Source organism: Muntiacus reevesi, chromosome 9 (assembly GCF_963930625.1).
Source record: "Muntiacus reevesi chromosome 9, mMunRee1.1, whole genome shotgun sequence".
NCBI lineage: Eukaryota > Metazoa > Chordata > Mammalia > Artiodactyla > Cervidae > Muntiacus > Muntiacus reevesi.
Genome location: NC_089257.1, coordinates 58,174,272 through 58,194,609, shown reverse-complemented (window position 1 = coordinate 58,194,609; position 20,338 = coordinate 58,174,272). Strand labels below are relative to the sequence as shown.

Here is a 20,338-nt window from a genome sequence, read left to right as displayed (position 1 = left end):
TCAGTTTATGCAAGGTACGGAAAGTGATACTCAGATGAATGAGGCATGGAGCTTACACTCTAAGCATTCAGATCACTATAATACAAACCAGCACAACAGAAAGGCTGTTGAGATTCAAGGAAGGAATGAAAGTATATTCTGTTGGCAAAATCATGGATGGGTGTATGGAGGAAGTGGTATCTGAGGTGAGACTTAAAGGGTGAAACAGGATTTTGATCTGAAGTCAACAATCTAAGGGTGGAGCGTAAGAGGGCATTTTTGATGGAGGAATTATCATAAACAAAAGCAGAGAACCAGAAAGAAGCATGGGGCATAATGTGAATACAGGACGTACTCCAGGTTTATTGAAGAGTTGTGTGTGTGGGGGGGGGTGAGTTGTGAATGATACTGTATAATATCTTTAACATGTGAATGAACCTCAGTGCTATAATAGGCAATGGAGACTACTCCAGGTTTATGGAGGAGCAGACCAAGATCAAGGAATCAGAGAAAATTTGAATTTAAAATCCCTCCACCCTCATTTTACAGTCAAGGGAGTCAGAACAAGAACCCAGAAAGCTTGCCAGATTCATAATCCAAATTCTTTGTCTTATAACAGCTGTTTCATGAGATTACTGGGGTAGCAGTGTGCAGGATGAAGAGAGAGCTCAAGCAGGAGGCCACGTGGCTGCTAATATAGAAGTCTAGGAAGAAGTTCAGATAGGATGATGAGACCTGAGCAACAGGGGAGAGGGAAGGGCAGCGGGCAGAGGAGGAGCTGGGAGAGTCCACAAAGTCCCCCTTCTTTCTCCTCCATGGAGATCAGAGATCAGATCAAGAATGAACTTCTGTTCAATCACATCAGAGAGGTGGGACATTTGATTTCACTCACCGGTGGGTCTAGAAAGGAAGGAGTCATTAGGTCCATGCTTGTTCAGATTATGAACACTTAGCCCTTCGGACTCCCCTTCAATACTGTACTTTCTCCAGAAAAAAGAGGCCAGAAATCACACTAGCAGTGGCCAGAAGCCACCGCGGAACTGTCCCTTTCGGGACCAGAGATGATTTTAGGATTCAGGCAACTCTGACGGCTTTCCTCCTGGCTTTCTCGAGTGCCCACCCAGGCATCCCAGGGCTCAAAACCTCAGCTTTACAATGTTGTGTTGGTTTCTGCCAAAATGAATCAGCCATAAGTATATATATGTCCCCTTCCTCTTGAGCCTCCCTCCCCCCCTACGCCCCCACACCACCCCTCTAGGTTGTCCCTCTGTGAATTCATACTTGAACAGTCTATTTGAGGTCTGTGATGTCATGAGTCTGTGTACTTCTGACAAAGGCATAGATACGGCAAAAGCTTAGTATAGGTGATCATCCTGCTCTCAGGCGACCTGTAGATGAGCATCCAGTTATGCACAATTCTAAGTCAGCAGCCCACTCGCTCTCTTCTACATGGCCTTTGGTATATAAAGACCAAACCCCCATCCTCCCAAAAAAAGACATCACAAGAGACAGCTTCTATGAGAAAGAGCGCCAACCCAACAGATGATATTCTCACCAGAGGAATGATTACACACAGTAGGCACTCAATAAAAAAGGGCCAGGGAATCAACGTTATCTTCTGATCCATGTCTTAGTCTATTTTCTCCTTTTCATGAACCAAGAGATGGATGGACCATCATCAAAGCTGGCTGATTTCAACTGACCATGTGGGCCAAAGTCACTTTCCATCAGAAACTGTGCCCAAAGAGGGCTGGAGTAGAGCAGGGACTCAAACACCCTTGTTTTATTTCCCTTCCCCAGGCTCCTCCCACAGGCAGGATCATACTGACATTTCCTGCTCCATGAAAAGGACTGAATGGGATCTCACTGAAGAAAACATCTTTAAGAGTCCTTCTGTGGAGCTGGAAGGCTGTATTCATGGCAGGTTAGTGAGCAAACAACCTACATTCAAATCCGTCTCTGGCAATCAGGAGCTTATGGCTTTGAGTGAGTTATTATATTTGACCTCTTTGCGTCTTGTTTTCTTCATCTGTAAAATGGGGATCATAACAGCGGGTGGCCAATAAGGTTGGTGTGAAGAATAAATAAGCTAACAAGATGGGCCGTGTAACATGTTCAGTATAATGAGTACTCAGTGAATTTCAGCTCTTTTGAATAAGACTGCTCTGACGTCTGAGCCTACTAACTTCTGGTGATTGGTGGCTTAGGGGTAGAGGCTGTTAAAGGTGACAAAGGTGCCATCCAGATATGCCAGCTGTGCCCAGGAGTGATATTGCCATACTTGGCTGGTATTTAAAAGAGATGAGAAAAATCATGGCTCCTTACATGCCCTACTTGAGCAATAGTTCAGGTTAATCCACCTCTTTTATCCTCTCAACCTGGGTGATGGGTTATTGTTGGCCTGAGGCTGGCCTAGCCAGTTTGTAAGGTTTCAAAAAGAGACAGCCCTAGATGTCTATTTCAGAGGGACTTGTTAGTGCCTCTTTGCTTTGGTTTGGGGGGTTTTCTATCCATCAGGCCCCAAGCAAACTCCTGGTGTTTAAGGCTGTCAGAGACAGAAGGGACTTAGGAACTGTCTGGTTTGCTTGTTTTGGAGCTAAGGGAACCGAAGGCCTGGGTAGTGGGTACGTGGTCCAAGGTCAACCAGCTGGTCAGTTCAAAACCGGGGGGCTGTTCTCCCCTGGCCTGGTGTCCAGGGCAGTGCTCAAGCTCCACGCTCGCTGGCTGGCTGGCTTTCTGAACACTGGCTCACTTTTGGTCCTGGGTCAGGTGTAGCCCACGCTTCCCTGGTGCCTGTGCTGACTTTTCTTCAGCTCCCCAGCCACCTTCCCTGCCCTGGTACACCCCATTGTCAGCTCTTGCCCATACATCCTGGACAGGCACTGTCCTATAGACCTGCCTGCTTCCTGCCTGGGGTGAGTCTTTGCCTTGGGGCCTCCCAGGCCTCAGGAGTCTCGCCTGGGTGACCCCTGGAAGGGGCATGCAGGCAGCACTTCTCTGCTTCCCTCTCTGCTCTCCTGTGCTCCATCTTTCTTCAGGTCTTGCTCGGCCTCCCTCAGTCTTGTTCTGCCTCGCTATCCTCCTTTTTTTCTCCTGCTCCCAGTCCTTTCCCTTCCCCTCTCTTCCTCCCAGGCGCTCCGCACCCTCCTGGTCCTCCTGGTGCTCGGCCCTTCCCCTCTCCGGCTATCCTCCCCCTCCTCCCCTACTCCTTTTCGTTTACCCTCCAACACATCTGTTTCTAATCTGCGCCCTCCAGGCGTCTGCTTGAAACGAAAAAGCTCCCCCCACCCTCAGGAACCTGGCACAAAACATTCCTGAATAAACCTTCCCTCCCCTAATTCTCCCGTTTCCCCAGATACCCCTGAAACTAAATACCGCCCCCCCAAAGGACCCTCCACACGGAGCTGTTCACCGCCCAGCTCCACCGGGAAACTCCCCACCCCAAAGCCTGCTCCAGGCCCAGATGTTCGATGGCCGACCAGGGGGCCCTCCGCTGCCAGATGTGCTCAGAGTGGCCCGGGAGGCAGGCACAGAGGAGCCCGGCTCACTCTGGGGCCGCGGGGAGGAACGTTCGGAGACCGCGTCGCCGCCCGGGTGCGGGACAGTGTGTTCCCCGGGGTCACTCGCCCTCCCGTCCTCCCCAGGCACTCACCTAGCCCCAGCAGGACGAGGAGGGTCATCCCGATGCCCGGGCGCGGGCTCCTCCCCGCTCAGCCGCTGCCTGGCTCCGGTGGCGGGGGGGTGCAGCAGAGCGCAGCCGACGGACCTCTGGCGAGCTGGGCGCGGCGACTCGGGGTGCGCGCGGGGTGGCTGCAGCCATGTGCCGGCGCGGGAACGGCCCCACGCCCCGCGCCCGGCTCCGGGGTCCCCGCGCCCCGCGCAGAGGGGCTTCCAGTGCTCGCCCCACCAGCTTGCACCCGGACGGGAGCGGGGACCCGGGTCAGAGAGGAAAAGACGAGACGGAAAAACGCTACCGCTTCGTGGAACACTTTTCCCTGTTTGGAAAGAAAAAGGAGTGAAGAAAGAGAGAAGGGGAAAAAAAAAAAAAAAGAGTGAGCTGGAACCACATGGTTGCCTCCCACCGGCAGCCCCTCCCTCGCTCGCTCGCTCGCTGCTCCCTCCCTCCCAGCGCTCGGGGCGCGCGGGGCGCCAGCTAGGCAGCCGCGGGGGTCGGCGGGGGTCGGCCCGGGGCGGGGCGCTCTGTAGGCGGCCGCGGGGAGGAGAGGGCATGGAGCCGCGCGGGGGCCGGTGTGGGATCGACTCTGTAGGAGAGAACCGGGGACACTTGGGCCACGAGCGAGGATGAGGCCTTGTCAGTCTCCTCGGTCTGCGTCCTCACTTCGTCCTTATCTCTCCACTTCTCTCGCGCATCCTTTTCTCGCTCACACACACTCTGGCTTCCGCACAAGTCTGCGCTGTCTCGGCTTCCATCTCTCTGCATTTCTCTCGCGTTTGCATTCTCCTTGCCTCTCCCACCTCCTCGCTCCTCTTCCCTTCCTTCCTCGCTCTTTCTCCTCTCCTCAGCCATCCCTGCCACGTTGAGTCGGGGTGAAACTCCAGACCCACCTTTCCGGACTGCTCAGCCTGAAAATGACTGTCGGGGCTGTCAAGCACGGGTCTGGTTGCGCGCTCCTGACTTCCCTGTATTTCCCTCGGCCTTTGGCCTTCTCTCTTTCACTCTCGGCGATGATCCTAGCAGCCCACCCTAGGATCGGGCCGAGCTAAGCGGACGGGGGTTCAGAACTCGATGCAAAGGGGCCCGTTGGGACGCCCTGGTGCAGACCACCCTGCACGTGGCCCTGGGCAAAACAGGTATCACCCTGTTTCAGAAAATAAGGCAGAGGACACGGATTACCTCCTCTGTACGAGGGACCCCGTCAAGGAAACCCTGCGGGCGCTGCCGCGCGCTCCCAGGTGCCTGGGGCTGTGCCCACCAGGACCCCCGGCGGCGGGAGGAGACCGCAGCGACTGCCACACTGAGGTCTCAACTGCACTGGGGCTCCGAGAAAGCCTGGACCTGCACTCTCTGGTCCCCGGCCTCTGGATGTCCTTGGAGAGGTAGCAGCTCCTTCAGCCGTAGGAGGCACGACCTCACCGTGCCCGCTGAGTGGAGCTGGGGCCAGCCTCCGGCGGCCGGCGGCGTCTGCCCAGTGCGCAGGAGAGATTCACCTCTGGGCCTGGCAGGCTGCTCCATCACACTTTAAACCAGTTCTCTCTCCCCGCGCCTTTAGAAGCCAGGGGATGTACTGCTGCTGCTGCTGCAGATGCTGCTAAGTCGCTTCAGTCGTGTCCGACTCTGTGCGACCCCATAGACGGCAGCCCACCAGGCTCCGCGGTCCCTGGGATTCTCCAGGCAAGTACTCCCTAATTAGCTTGTCTTTTCCGATTGCCATGAGCCAACCCCATTTCATAGGTGAGGATAGCACAGGCGTGGAGAGGTTATGGCGCTCCTACCAGGTCCTTCAGAAGGGAAGGCGAAGGCGAGCTGCTCTTGGGGCTTTGGGATCAGCTGTGAGAGTTGCGCCAGTAAAATTCTAGCATTCCCCACCCCCTCTTTCCTCACCCATCCCTTACCCCCGACCTTCTTCAATAACAATTTATTATGCATCTACTCTGTGCCAGATGCTTTTTTAGGCATTGAGCACACAAAGTGAGTAGAACTTGGCTATTGACATTTTTTAAACATCTGGAATTAGTATATCTTGGCACCAACTATCGACAAGGAAGCATATTAACTTTTTATTAATTCTTATGATAATGCTAAAGGATAGGCAATTTTTATTCCATTTTAAAGAGGGGGAAGGACTTTCCTGGTGGTCCAGTGGCTAAAGACTCTGCGCTCCCAATGCAGGGGACCCAGGTTCAATCCCTTGTTAGGAAACTAGATCCCACTTGCCGCAGCTAGGAGTTCACATGCTGCAATTAAAGATACAACATGCTGCAACCAAGACCCAGCACAGCCAAAGAAATAAATACATAAAATATTTAAAGCTGAGGAAACTATAACCTAGAGAGGTTAATTATCTTGCCCCAGGTCCCAAAATATTAAAACTCTTCTATTCCAATATTAACCTTCTAATGTTATTTTATATTAAAAATAAAATATTTTAAAAGTATTTTTGTTCTCCATTTTATATTTCTTGTCTAATAGGAAAAAATCACTCATAAATATAATTCACAAATGAATGTGTTGAAAAAATGTCAGTTCTCTTAAAGGCTGAGGAAGGTAGGAAGGTAACTTAATAGAGAAAGCAGCTTTTTGTCATTTCTGTCTTGAAATTTAATATTTTGATATATTTTCAGATATATGAAAGCTGCAAAAATAGTACAAAGATTTTTGATACACTTCATCCAGATTTCTTTCTTTATATCTATACTTTTTGTTTCTTTATAAAGGAGATATTTTTGTAAGTTTTAAAGCCCCATCTCTATTCCTTCACTGCTGGTGGCCTTTCTGATGAACTCATGATACCATGTATTGCATGAGGGCTGGTGTGCACATAAAGACAGATGTATGTGGGTGCAGGCAGACATGAGTTTAAACTTACATTGCTCAAGCTGAAGATAACAAAATGCCTTTAGCTCTAAGCTGTTAGTCAGTTGGTGGTATAGGAAATGGGGCTTCCCTGGTGGCTCAGTGGGCTTCCCATGTGTCACTAGTAGTAAGGAATGTGCCTGCCAATGCAGGAGATGTGCGAGAAGAGGGTTCGTTCAATCCCTGGGTCAGGAAGGGGGCCATGGCAACCCACCACAGTATTCTTGCCTGGAGAATCCCACGGACAGAGGAGCCTGGCGAGCTACAGTTCTTGGGATCGTAAAGAGTCGGACATGACTTAGCAACTAAACAACAACAAAGCATAGGAAATGCCAATTTCTTATGAGTTTTGCTAAAATTGGGTCATAAACATTCAGTTTACCCAGGTCTAAAGTCTTACAGCCAGTCTATATTGGGGATCTTCTCCTTGAGGAGAGTCTGCAGGTCTCTGGAGATGACTATTTCTGAATCCGAAGCCTCCTATCTGTTGCCCGGGAGCAGAGTGCCCCGAAATGGCTCCGTAACTCAGAAACACATAGCCTACCTATGCTGTGTTCACACTGATCGGGCTGGGTGCCATGGGGATCTGAAGAGGTACACAGCAGTCCTTACCCTAAATGGACCTCTCAGTCCAGTGAGAGAGGAAGCATCAATATGCGAAATGTTTCCACAACAAACACGAAAGTTATGTAGTTAAGTGCTGGAATAAATTATCCTGACAACAAGAAACACTGGGAATTCCAGGAAGGGAGGGAGCACTGTGGGCTTGGGTGGCTGTGAAGGTTCCCTGGGAGGACACTTCTTAAGCCAGGCCTTGGGGGATGGAGAGAATTTCACTAGATGAGAGGACCTGGGGAGGACCACTGAGAGGCAGGGGCACTCCTGAAAGAAAACATGGAGTTAGGAGTAGCTGGGGTATATTCAGGTGGCATTGAATGGTATGAAATCCCTGAAATGAAAAATTGGTGGTGCAAAATGCTTTGGAACAATTAGCCTCCAGCAAAATTGTGAGGAGTCCTGAATGTGAGGCAAAGGACTGGACTCTGGAACTTGCTCTGCACCTTCTCCAGGCATCCTGGAAAAAATTTAGTAAAAATCACTTTGATGGAAACCATATTTTAAGAGATATAAATTGGCAGTGCCCAGAGGTGATCCTACAGATTGGCCAAGGGTGGAAAGCTTTAGTATCCTTTCTTATCCATCAGGCTCTCTATCCCCATGCTTTAGTATAAGCAATTACATTTTCTCAACATTTTGTAAAGTGATATGCACGTACAGCTTCAAGACAAGTCCCTTACCCTCCCCACTCCAAGTGGAGCCAGAGAGCCACTGTATCTCTTCTCTACAGGAATTCTAGAGCCACTGCAGGGTGTGCATGAAACAATGGAAGAAAAATCTGAAGAGAAACTGGTTAGAACCTACTGCGTTAAGTGGGGAGATGAGGTGAGGGTGGTGAGGCAAACAGAAGATATTTGGGAGAAAGATAAGCCAGATTAAATATCCATTGGTCGTTGTGGGTGGGAGAGGGAGTACAAGACAAGAGACACTAAAGATAAGTGATCTATTATGTTGTTATATATGCTAAGATTAAAGCTATAATTATAGACCTTCTAGTATATTCCAGGGATTATGTGTCATCAATAAGCCTCACTATAACATATTAAAATGAGTATATCAATCACTAATTGAGTGATTAAGTAAACTGCTTCTCATTCCATGGTTAGGAAATGATTGAGCCAGGATTTAAAGTTAGAAGATGGAAAGCCCCCACTGACTTTTGATGATAATTGCTCCTAGGGAGTCAAGTAAGTTAATTTGTCAGGAAGGGAAAAATCCATTTAACTTGAGACACTGTAACTCATAGAAAATGATAAACCACATCTATCCATTCATCCATCTGTTCATCCACTTTTCTATTTTTAGTTTGAATCAATAATTCAGTAAATCCTTGTTAAGTACCTACTAGGTGCCAAGCACTGGGAAGTCAACGGTGAACAAAGCAAAAGTTGTCCTCACCCTCCAGAAGCATATGGTGGGTTAAGGAAGATGGACAACAAAGAACCAATCACAAACCAGAGTGAGAAATATGCTGAAGGGTGAACTGATGGCAGGGCCCTGTACCTGGTGTAGGAGACATCACGGTGGCCTCCCTGAGCAGGAGGGGAAGGAGATCTGTGCTGTGTCTCCTCTTGCAGGACACCTGGGAGCCAGGGGCCATGTCTTCTCATCCCTTTGTATTACAGTATCTACCCGGGCCCTGCTCTCTTAGAGGAAGACACATTTCTGAGGGCATTTAGGACCATGCAGCTGACAGATAATGAATGGAAGGAGCTGCACGCTGCAAGGCAGACAGTTTGGGTTCTCTGTGGCTTTCAATAGGTCACTTGATGTCACGGAGCCTTTTTCTCTTTTCCTGACGCTGTAATGGGGAAGAAATGAGATTCTGATGAAGGTGTCTCACACAGTATATAACACATAGGAGACTCAGTAAATATTCATTCCAACTAAAATTTGAGTTCACAGAATTACATTATCTGCAGTAAACAACAACAACAACAACCCCACAAAAAGCCAGCTCTTGTCTCATTTTCTTTTTCTCTTAAAACAGGCTATCTTCATATATTTTTTCCTGTCCCACAAGGACATCACTTCTTGCCTCGGCTGTTGAGGGCGCTGGTTTTCTGTATGGCTGGATGGTAAGAGGCCCCAGGTGGCTGTCAGGGTCTTGACTGGCCGCCCTTTGTGAGGCTGTGTTGAGGAGCCCTGTGTGCTGACGGAGGCTGAGGAATGAGGGGTCCTCCTGAGGTACAGGAGGCAGCTCTTCTCCCCACTGAGTGGGAAGAGGTGAGAACAGTGTGCCCTGCTCTACCCCACCCTGTGAGACCACAGCCCCCAGCTTTGACCTGTGTGGTCAGCTGAGAACCTGGGGTTTCGGTGGGGGTCGGGTTTCCTGCAGCACATTTGTCAGGGAAGAAATGACCCCTGCCTCCCCCACACCTACCAGGACCCTGGAGGCATAGGTCTGTGCCCCCACCCCAGTGGGGTTTTTAGGTGCTCTCAGAAGAGTCAAGAAGCAAGATGAAAAACAGAGAAGGTTAATGTAGTTGCTGATCCTAAGAAGTTGGAATCTTGGCTTTCCACACCACCTTCTTCTCTGAGATCAGCTAGATCTGGGATTTCCCAGCTCCTCACCACATTCTACTTTCAAATCCTGCTAAAGTGATACCCTCAGGGATGAAATTCAGAGTTTGGGAGAAGACAGGCTGATTTTGAATTCCTGCAGCTCTCCTTACTGTGTCTAACTTGGGCAAGTTTCTTAACTTCCCTTGGCCTCTATGACTTCGGGTCATCTATGAGTTCTCATAGGATTTTTGAGATGATTACATGAAACTATGCAGAGAAAGCAGGCTTCCCTGGTAGCTCAGATGGTAAAGCTTCTGCCTGCAATGCAGGAGACCTGGGTTCGATCCTCAGGTCGGGAAGATTCCCTGGAGAAAGGAATGGCAGCCCACTCCAGTATTCTTGCCTGGAGAATCCCATGGAGAGAGGAGCCTGGTGGGCTACAGTCCATGGGGTCACAAAGAGTCAGACACGACTGAGCGACTAGCGCGCACGCGCACACACACACACACACACACACACACACACACGGAGAAAGCACCTAATACAGGGCACACTACTGCTCAGCACACTGGGCTCCCTCTACGTTCCCTCTTAATCACAAACCAGGTCTGCAGGGGCTGCTGTCACTGCTCAAAGAAGGGGAGAAAGAACATCTCTTCCCTCTCAGGGTGATGTGAAGTGACTGCCTTATAAACACACAGCAAAAGGAGTAGTCAAAGTATTTCTGTGCTGTCTCCCTTTCTCATTCCCCATCTCTGTGATGAGATGAAATTCTGAAGGTTTTCTTTGTAATAATATTCAGAACTACCCTCAAGACAAGCTGTTCAAAGGAAGTCTGTATGAGAGGAATGAGGTTAAGCACTAAATTTCAGATCATTTGATTGCAAAGATGAGCAGAGGCATCTGATCTAACATCCTTATTTCACTGAAAAGAGCTCAAGCTCAGAGAGCATCAGGGACCTGCCTAATGCCACACAGCCAGCTGGTGGCACAGAAGTGACCAGGGCTTCAGTCTGATGCCTAGTTCAGTGCTCTGGCCACGTCTCCTGCGGGTCTGCTCTGGTCTTCAACAGGGCAGGTGAGCAGACCCACGCCTGGCTTCATTTTGCAGCTGGACAGAGACCTAGGTGATTTTCCGAGAATCCAGCAGCATGCTGTCCCCTGTAATATGTAAACACAGGGCAGAGAGCACAAATGGCCAAGCCAGAAGACAGAAATCATTCCTATCTTCCTAGCTGGGGATGGGGCAGCTGCATGAGCTCTCCCGTGCTTTCCACTCATCCAGCCCTAACGGAAGTGTTCCAGCCGTGAGCCCACATTCGTTCCACCTCTGCGCAGCTGCTGTCTCTGCTATCAAGCTGGATGGGTCTTCTGAGTTCCTTTCGGTCAAGCTTCCTCACTTTGTCAACTGTGACCCAACCCCGGGAGAGGGGGCTGTCTCGGAGACATACTCAAGTTGGAGGCAGAGCCAAGCTGGAGACCGGTTGCCTAGAGACCAGCCCATTGTCTTTCCAGCAGTGTGGACGATGATCACCCAGAGTGGCTCTGCCTCCTCCTGAAAGGTCGGGAATGAGCACAGAAAAGTGCGTGGTGTCTGCTGGCAGAAACACGTGTGACAGGGCCCCAGGAAGAGCTGGGATTTTTTTTTTTTTCTAGTAATGAATGAGGCTGTCAAAGCCATCGAATAAAACTGAGGACAATATAGCCAAAGCCTGTGTACGCCACTGGTGTCCTGTGAGGAGCTCCTATGTTTGTAGGCTGAGGTGCTGGGAGCTACGAGCAGCTGTTTGCAGCTGCTCAGTGACAAGACCGGTGTCTGCAGTGGCCAGGCTGAGGGGCCAGCGGGGACGATCACCATCCCCCGTCTTCCTGACCACAGCACACTCACAAGTTCATGACACAAACTCAGCTCTCTGTCTTGTGTTGTCTTGCATCTCCCCTGACCATACTGTTCCCATGAATCAGGGTGAGGTACAGGATAGCTGTGGCCTGAAACCGCTGACCTGGAGGGCAGTGGACAGAGCAAGAAGTGTGGCATCGGGAGACCAGCTCTGAGCCCTTCCTGGCACTGTTGCTTACTTAGTTATCTTGAACAAGTTATTTAACCTCTCTGAGCCTTTGTTTTCATCTGAAGACAATACAAATGCTAGAACATGGTTAAGTTTTTACGTTTTTATGAAGGTGAGGGAAGTATTATTAGGAGTGTAGATGGTCGGAACTGACGTGACCTGATTAGAGCTGGTCATTCTTCTCTGTTCCCCCTGTTTCTCAGCTGGAATAGAAAATCGATGAATCCAGGAGTGTTTCATGTGCACCCACAGCAGACATAGCACGGCATGCAGAAGAAACAGAAGGGGCAAAGGACTCCCTCACCCTCCCTCACCCTCCCCTCTCACTTCCCGGAGGACGTGTCAAGCGCAAGGACAGGGCTGACAGACCCTGTGCACTGGCTGCCTAGCCCATGCCCTATATATATCCACCAAAGAGGCAACGCCTGCCCAGCCTACACAGTGCATTTCCTCCAAAGTTCTTTACAGATAACACTCTAACTCATCCCTCTGACGGGAGCATGTGTGCATGCTAAGTCGCTTCAGTCGTGTCCCTTGTGACCCCATGGACCACAGTCCGCCGGGCTCCTCTGTCCATGGGATTTCCCAGGCAAGAATACAGGAGTGGGTTGCCATTTCCTCCTCCAGGGCTTCTTCCCAACCGAGAGATTGAACCCTCATCTCCTGCTTGGCAGGCAAATTCTTTACCACTGAGCCACCTGGGAAGCCCACACACTCACTGGGATGACATATCAAAAAAAAAACAAGAAAACAGCAAGTGCTGGTAAGGATGTGGAGAGAGGAACTGGTGGGGATGTACAGCTGCTGTGGGAAATAATACGATGACGCCTCAAAAAATGAAACCTAGAATTGCCATATGACTCAGCAATTCCACTTCTAGGTATATACTCAAAGGAACTATAGGTAGGGACTCAAAAAGATGTCTGTACACCCATATTTATAGCAACATACAATAGCCAAAAGGTGGAAACCACCCAAATGTCCATCCATAGATGAATAAATAAAAAAAATGTGACATATCCATACATGGAATATTATTCAGCCTTAAAATGGAAGGAAATTCTGACACACGCTATAACGTGGATAGACCTTAAGGACATTATAATGAGTGACAAGAACTAGTCACCAAAGGATAAATGCGGAATGACTCCACTTACATGAAGTATGTATAGTAGTCACAGTCATAGGGACATAAAGTAGAATGGTGAATTCAGGGGTAGGGTAGAGAGGGGGAATGAGGAGTTGTGTTGATAGATACAGAGTTTCAGTTTTGCAAGATGAAGCATTCTAGAGAAGGACAGTGGTGATGATTAAACAGCAATGTGAATGTACTTAACACCACTGAACTATATCTTTCAAAACGGTTAAGTTGATAAATTCTATGTTATGTGTATTTTACCAAAATTTAAAAATTCACTAATCTAAAACATCACTTACTTTGGAAAAAAAATCTGCTCCTGGGACTTCCCTGGTGGTCCAGTGATTAAGAACCCACCTTTCAATGCAGGGGACAAGGGTTTGATCCCTAGTCAGGGAACAAAGATCCCACAAGCTTCAGGGAAACTAATCCCATGCACCACAATGAAAGACCCTGAGTGCCACAATTAAGACCCAACCGAGCCAAATAAATAAATATTAAAAAAAAAAAATCTGCTCCTAAGCTGTCCATAACAAACGTGACCTAGTTTATCTTTCAGAGATCATCATGGTCTAATTCAAAGAGCTAAGTCTTGAGTCAGAAAGTTTATATTCACATCTCAAATCTGCTGCTTGTTAGCTGCTTGACCTTGTTCTTACTGAACCTCAATTTCCTGTCTTTGGTTGAGAATAATAATAATATCAACTTTGACTCCTTCACTGGGCAGACGTGTAGATTCAATGAGGTGATTTATGTGAATGTGCTTTGCAAACCACAGAACACTAAACAAATACAAAAGATTTTTTTGAGAGAATAATGAGGTTTTCTCTGGGATCTAATGTAATATTTTCCAACATTTCTTGCCAAGAAGTTTCTTCAATCACACCTAGATTCTTTCTAACATGGCTTTGGCCAGCCTAGAAATCGCCTTTCTGTTAGGACATCTCCAAATCCTCCGTTTAGAGATTCTTACATCTGGTAGGTGTCGAAGGGGACAGCAGGAACCACAAGCAGAACCACGTGGAACCACTAACTTTTGGGGCCAAGGACAGAATTCTTCTTTAGGTCTGGTTTGGTTTGCGAATTCCTGGCTGTCATAGCAACCCCCAAAGTAAAGGAGGCCTGCTCAGCGTCATCTCTGACTGCGGCCTGGGCTGGGAATGTGCTCAGGTTGGCCAAGTAAACAGTGCTCACTGCCTCTCCCTCTGGGCCCAGGGACTGGCGAGTCAGGGAGCTCGCCAGCCTCAAGCCCTCTGGATGCAGCTTCCCTCCTGGTATCCCGCTGGCGCTGCCAGATCCAGAGTGGGGAGCGAGTTTCCACAAGAGGTCCTGGGAGATGGAATGACTCCACTGTGGAAGCACAGTTCTCCTGCCCCTGAAGATGGACCAAGATGCCCTAGGGAGAGGGTGGCGGATGGCACGTCCAGTACTTCAAGTGTCAACATTAAGTTCACAGTGGGCTCAACCAAGGCTCTTTGCCCCAAGGCTAATGCCGGAGACCTAAAAACGCCGAAGATCTAAAAAATGTAATCGGCTTCACAATATGAAAGAAGACCCTGAAAATAAAATTAATAGGTACCTCACTAAATCTATGGGGATGTATGATACCTTTTAATTGTTACATGTATTATCACAAGATTTTTTACCTATTTGAAAACAAGTTGCAGTTTTTCATCATTGGCAGAATTCCTGATTATATGTGCAGTGATCACCAAGAAATCAAAAGGAAAATTATAAAAATACTGCAATATTATTGTAGTTAGAAAAGTTAACAGTTCATACACACACAGCTTATGAGATCTTAGTTCCCTGACCAGGAATCGAACTCCTTGTCCTTGGGAGAGGAGGTGCATAGCCCTAACCACTGGACCACCAGGGATGTCCCTCAAATATACTTTAATATGCTTAGTATGATGTGATGTGGGGCTGGAAGGCCTGGGAAGACCACGGAATTTTTATAAGTTTGTTTCTCTCTCTCTCTCTTTTTCCTTTCCTTCTCTTCCTTTCTCCCTCATCTCTCTCTTCCCTTCCTCCCTCTTTCTTTTTCCTTCCTCTTTCCTGCCTTCCTTCTCTCTCTCTTTCCTCCCTCCCTCCCTCTCTTCCTTCCTCTCTCTCATTCTCTCTTTTTCTATTTCTCTCTCTCATTGCTGCCTGAAGCTGAAGCAACATAAAACAGTGGAGAACCCCATGCATTCAGAGAGCATGTATTCTGACTGTAGGAACCTGGCCACAGTGGTATCTATTTGGTCCTCTGGGACTATCGGTCCACTTGTAAAATGAGGTAATACCAGTAATACCGGTTGCTTCCAAGAGTTCTGGTGAAAATTAATTTAGGTTAGTAAAAGTGTTTTGGTAAATCTGGTTGGTGTAATAACTAATAGTATTACCCACCTGTGCCTCACTAGTCATCACACAAACATTAATATGCCCTCCATCTGCACTAGAACATTACTATTGTAAGCTGTGCAGAAACTTTGTCTATATTTCTAGTTCTTTCTATGCCCAGATGAGAACAGTATCCTGTTTAAATGTCAGTTTCATTAACCCTGTTTGATTATGCAGCTGCTCCACCCCTGGATGATATTCAAGATTACCGTGGAGGCACCAACTAACTCTGGAGACCTTCTGATGTGTCAGGTGTCCTCTCTTTAGTTGGGGAGTTATCCAAGGGGTTCAGGGACTCTTGGAGGAGGATCCAGGGCAACTGGGGGGCAACTAGAGGCCCAGAGCAGTAGCTGCTTAAACTGACCAAGGGAATGGAAATATTCCAGCATCTAATATTACATATGTAATAATAAGCGTACCGCTTGAAAATCAACCTTCTTTGTTCCAATGTAATCTATTATTAATTTCTTTTGTCAATACTTAGAGTTTTTGAGCAACTATTTTGTGTAAAGCATTAGGTTAGAAGGACTTCCCTGTCGGTCCAGTGCTTAAAACTTTGCCTTTCAGTGCAAGGGATGTGAATTCAATCCCTGGTACGGGAGCTAAGATCCCATTGGCCTTGAAATCAAAACAAACAAACAAACAAAACCCCCATAAAACAGAAGCATTAAGTTAGACAAAAGGGAGGATATGAAAAGAGTAGAGAGGGCCTTCCCTGGTGGTCCAATGGCTAAGACTCTGTACTCCCAATGCAGTGGGCCCTGCACTAGATCCCTGGTCGGGGAACTAGATCCCACATGACACAACTAAGGATCCTGCCACAATGAAGATCAAAAATCCTTTGCACTGCAGCTAATACCTGGTGCAGCCAAATAAATTAATTAATTAAATGAATATTTTAAAAAAGAGGGAAGAGGCTGATTCATGTTGATATATGGCAGAAAGCAACACAATATTGTAAAACAATTATCCTTCCATTAAAAACAAATAAATTCAAAAGAAAAAGAGGGAAGAAATACACCCTCAAAAAATGTATAGTCTTGAAAAAAAAGCTATGGCATATACTCAAATAATTTCAGGAAGAACAGGGAATGAAAAGTGTCCTAAGGAAAGTGTACTCATCTTAGGAGTCAGACACATGGCGTCTCCCATCTGGCTGGTGATCATGGAAGTCTTCATGGAGAAGGTGACTTTTGAGTTCAGGCCTTGAAAGATGGGTGACATTTTCATACATGAGAAAGAAGTGGGTGGAAGTCCAGATAAAGGAAATGGCAAGCCCAGAGGCTCAGAGTATCTGAATGGGAGCAATTCTGAAGGATCCATGAACGATAATGCTTTATGGGAGCATAAGAAACGTGGGTGGATAAGGGTGGAGTTGGGCCAGATCACTGAGAAAATGCCTAAGCTTTATTCAGGAAGCAAAAAGAAGCTGTTGAAGGTTTATGATCTGGAGAACACCAAAGTCTTTATGAAGAGTGGTCGGGTTTTGTTGCAAACACCTTAAAGGGTGGAGGTGGGACTGGAGATGATGGAGGTGGGAGAGGCATTGGGACCACCTGGAGGTGGAGAGCTCACCTCTAGGGCATTCAGTGTTCCGGATGAGAGGTAAAGGGGGCTGAGCTGGGACAAAGGCCATGTGCCCAGAAGGAAGAGATGGTGAATATAAATTTTTTAATAATCTTTATTGAATTTGTTGCAGTATTGCTTCTGTTTTATGTTCTGGCGTTTTGGTCAGAAAGCATGTGGGATCTTAACTCTCCAGCCAGGGGCTGAACCAGCACCCCTGCATTGTACGGGGTAACCACTGGACTACCAGGGTAGTCCCATGAATATAAACTTTTGTAAATAGTAATGATTTGTGATTGATTAGAGAGAGCATGAAGGATGTGGAGGGATGGAAAGAAGCAGTGATAATGTGGATTTCAAGCCTAGGAGACAAGAAAAATTATGATTCTGAGGCTAGAAACACAGAAGCCAGGAGAGAAAACTGGTTGAGAAAGGAGAGCCCAGTGAACTCACATACACTGAGTTTGAGGAAATTTTAGGACGCCTGGTGGGATGGTCACGTGTTCCAGCTTGAATTTGGATTACTAGTTACCTATATCAGGAAAGGGCCACTAGGCAGAACCAGAGCTGCCCACTGGGACAAGACAGCTAAAAGACAGTGAAAATGAATGAACAAACAGGGTGGTTAAGGGAGTACTGAGATCTCCAGGCACCATCAGGGCAAACAGTAAGGTAACAGAGGGGTCCACAGTGGAGCAGCAGGTTGCATCAAACTGTTACAGCTAAAATCTTCCAGCTCACACTGCAGCCCCACCAACATGATGCTAAGTGCTGGCCTGGTGCAGTGATTCCCACATCGGGTGATGCAGCAGAGGGGAGCTTTTAAAATGATGTATTCCTACCTCTCCAACCCCAAGGTGAAGGGGATGGAGCCTGGAAGTCTGCATTTTTAGATTTCACTTTGGATACTGGTTCTTAGGCATTAGTCAAGTGAAGGGTTAGTAGCTCTCATCTCTGCTCAGAATTGGTCTTAGTTGCCCCTGGGGGGTGCTGATCCTATAGGTGAGGGGTCTTGGTCTTCCCTTCCCCCTTTCCTCCCTCCTTCCCCACTTGGAGAAACTTCTCCTCAGATTTGCAAGAGTTCTGCCAAGAGGTGAAGTCAGAGTCCTGCCAGGAAGCCCTCTGCGGAGACTCGATAGTGGAATCTGTGCTCAGGGATTTGTGGTTCTTTAGTCACTAAGTCGGGTCTGACTCTTTGTGATCCCATGGACTGTAACCCACCAGGCTCCTCTGTCTGTGGGATCTCCCAGGCAAGAGTACTGGAGGGGGTTGCCATTTCTTCCTCCAAGGGATCTTCCCAACCCAAGAACGGAATCCTTGTTTCCTGCTTGGCAGGTGGATTCTTTCCCACTGAGCCACCTGGGAAGCCTGTGCTCCTGGACCAGCCACCAAAGGATGAAGCAAAGAATGAGCAAGACAATATAATCACCACAAGGGTAGGGATTTCTTAAAAATCTCTTACAGAAAATTTCCAACCTAAAAAAAAAATAGGATAGTGTGAAGATCTCCCACATTCCTCATACCTAATTTCAACAATTAGCTGCAGCAGTTAGTCCTTTTTATCTATTTCATTTTTGCCTGGTTCTCCAGCCTCCACCATTTTGAAACAAATGGGAAAAGATATTTTATGTGCTCTTCTGAACTATTTTGTAATCCACCAGTCCCTTTGATGGTAATAAAAACAAGTTCTGAGGGAAGAAGGGATCAAAGAAGAGTCATCAGCTTACCCCTAATTCCCCTTTGAGACACAAAGAGGCACTCATTAATTTAGTCAACAAGTCTCTGAGCAAAACATGCAGCTTCTAATGAAGAAAAACACACAACACACAGCCAGTTAGGAGGGCTGCAACCTGAGTTTACCAGAGTCCCTTCTGCGTTCAGCAGTCTGGTCCTAATCATCAACAAATAATAATTCTGCCTCAGGGAGTGAAGCTTCAGAGAGCAGAAATATGTGCATGGCAGAAGGGGTTCTGTGCAGGTGGGAGGCATTGAGTCTGGGTGGTCTCCAGGTCACAGGTTTCAGACCGCTTGTCCTTCCCATGGAAATAAATCTCTGTTCTGAATCTCCAGCACCGCCCCCTTCTCCTGCCTCTTCCCCTTCTAGGGCTCCATTTCCACACCCAATGATGCAGCAGAGAAATTAAAGGAGTCAAAAGAATGAGGAATTTTGGACCAAATCAAGTAGTCATAAATCTCCCTAAACCAGTTAGTCCTTCAAGGGTCAAGAAGGCATCAGGTGGGGCTCATGGGTGGTGGCAGTCTTTGCAAAGAGGAAGACCTGCAGAGAAGGCTGGAGTGGAGTTTCTGCCTATAGCAGGCCCTCTACTTGGGCCTTCTCCAAGTTCTGGCTCCTTAAGTGCCCAAGAGGACCTCAGTCAAGTGTGGAAGCTCCTGTGCAGTAGCCTTTATCCCTGAGGTGTCATGAACCATATCACTGTTGTTTAGTTGCTTAGTCGTGTCCAGCTCTTTGCAATCCATGGACTGCAGCATGCCACCCTTCCTGTCCTCTGTCTCCCGAGTTTGCTCAAATTCATGTCCATTGAGTCAGTGATGCTATCTAACCAACTCATCTCTGTCGCCCCCTTCTCCCCTCGCCCTCAGTATTTCCCAGCATCAGGGTCTTTTCCAATGAGTTGACTCTTCTCATCAGGTGACCAAAGTATTGGAGCTTCAGCTTCAGCCTCAGTCCTTCCAGTGAATATTCAGGGTTGATTTCATTTAGGATTGACTGGTTTGATCTCCTTACTGTCCAAGAATCTTCTCCAGCCCCACAATTCAAAAACATCAATTTTTCAGTGTTCAGCCTTCTTTATGGTCCAACTCTAACATATCCATACATGACTACTGAAACTTATCACAGTAAGGTGCTAATAGGATGGTGTTTTCACACTAGTATACACAAGCCTCTTGACTAGGATACTCAACTATAGAATGAACATAGAACATCTTGGTGTAAATCAGTTTTACCAAAGATCTTTTTCTAGGGGCAGGGGTGGTGGTGGTGGTATTCTTCTTCTTCTTTTTAAGCAGGATTTTTTTTTTTTTTAAGACCTATCTTTTAATTATTTAAAGTCTTTGTTGAATTTGTTACAATATTGCTTCTATTTCATGCTTTGTTTCTCTGGCCACTTAGGCATGTGGGATCCCGGCTTCCCAACCAGGGATTGAACCCACACCCACTGCATTGGAAGGCAAAGTCTTAACTACTGAGCCACCAGGGAAGTCTGTATTCTTAATATTAAAATAATCTTGGGAATGTGATAAAATAGAATGTAAAATTTTCAAGAATTTATGAAGAAAACACAATTTTAAAGAAGTGTCCCAATTGTAGTGGCCTATTTAGAGAGTTATTTTCATCCTTCTGTTTTTAGAGGCGTTTGGGGGAAAAGCTGACGGGAGTCACCCTGATGTTTCTTGGGATAGGTGAGTTATTATGATGCTGCAACGTGTGCCATAGGACCTGTCGGCTCTCATCTCCCGTCAGCCTGTGAGGCTGGCGGTTTTGTGGTCCCCTGGGATGGTCTCACCCTTTCCTTTCTCTGA

At 47.5% G+C, this 20,338-nt stretch overlaps 1 protein-coding gene and 1 long non-coding RNA gene across 2 annotated transcripts in view; one reads left to right on the top strand and one right to left on the bottom strand.

Annotated features, from left to right (window-relative positions):
- Positions 1-4,564, bottom strand: part of CLMP (CXADR like membrane protein) — a 96,829-nt gene extending 92,265 nt beyond the window's left edge. The window contains exons 1-2 of the mRNA XM_065946183.1: positions 4,546-4,564; positions 3,632-3,974 (exon numbers count right to left, since the gene is read on the bottom strand). Of these exons, the coding sequence (XP_065802255.1) occupies positions 3,632-3,659 (28 nt within the window). The 5' untranslated portion in view covers positions 3,660-3,974; positions 4,546-4,564. The remainder of the gene's footprint in view (positions 1-3,631; positions 3,975-4,545) is intronic.
- On the top strand, positions 1,888-19,961 carry LOC136176011 (uncharacterized). Its single transcript, XR_010664462.1, has 3 exons — positions 1,888-1,903; positions 18,131-18,231; positions 19,929-19,961. It is a non-coding gene; the product is annotated as an uncharacterized lncRNA (long non-coding RNA).
- The last annotated feature ends 377 nt before the right edge of the window (positions 19,962-20,338 follow it).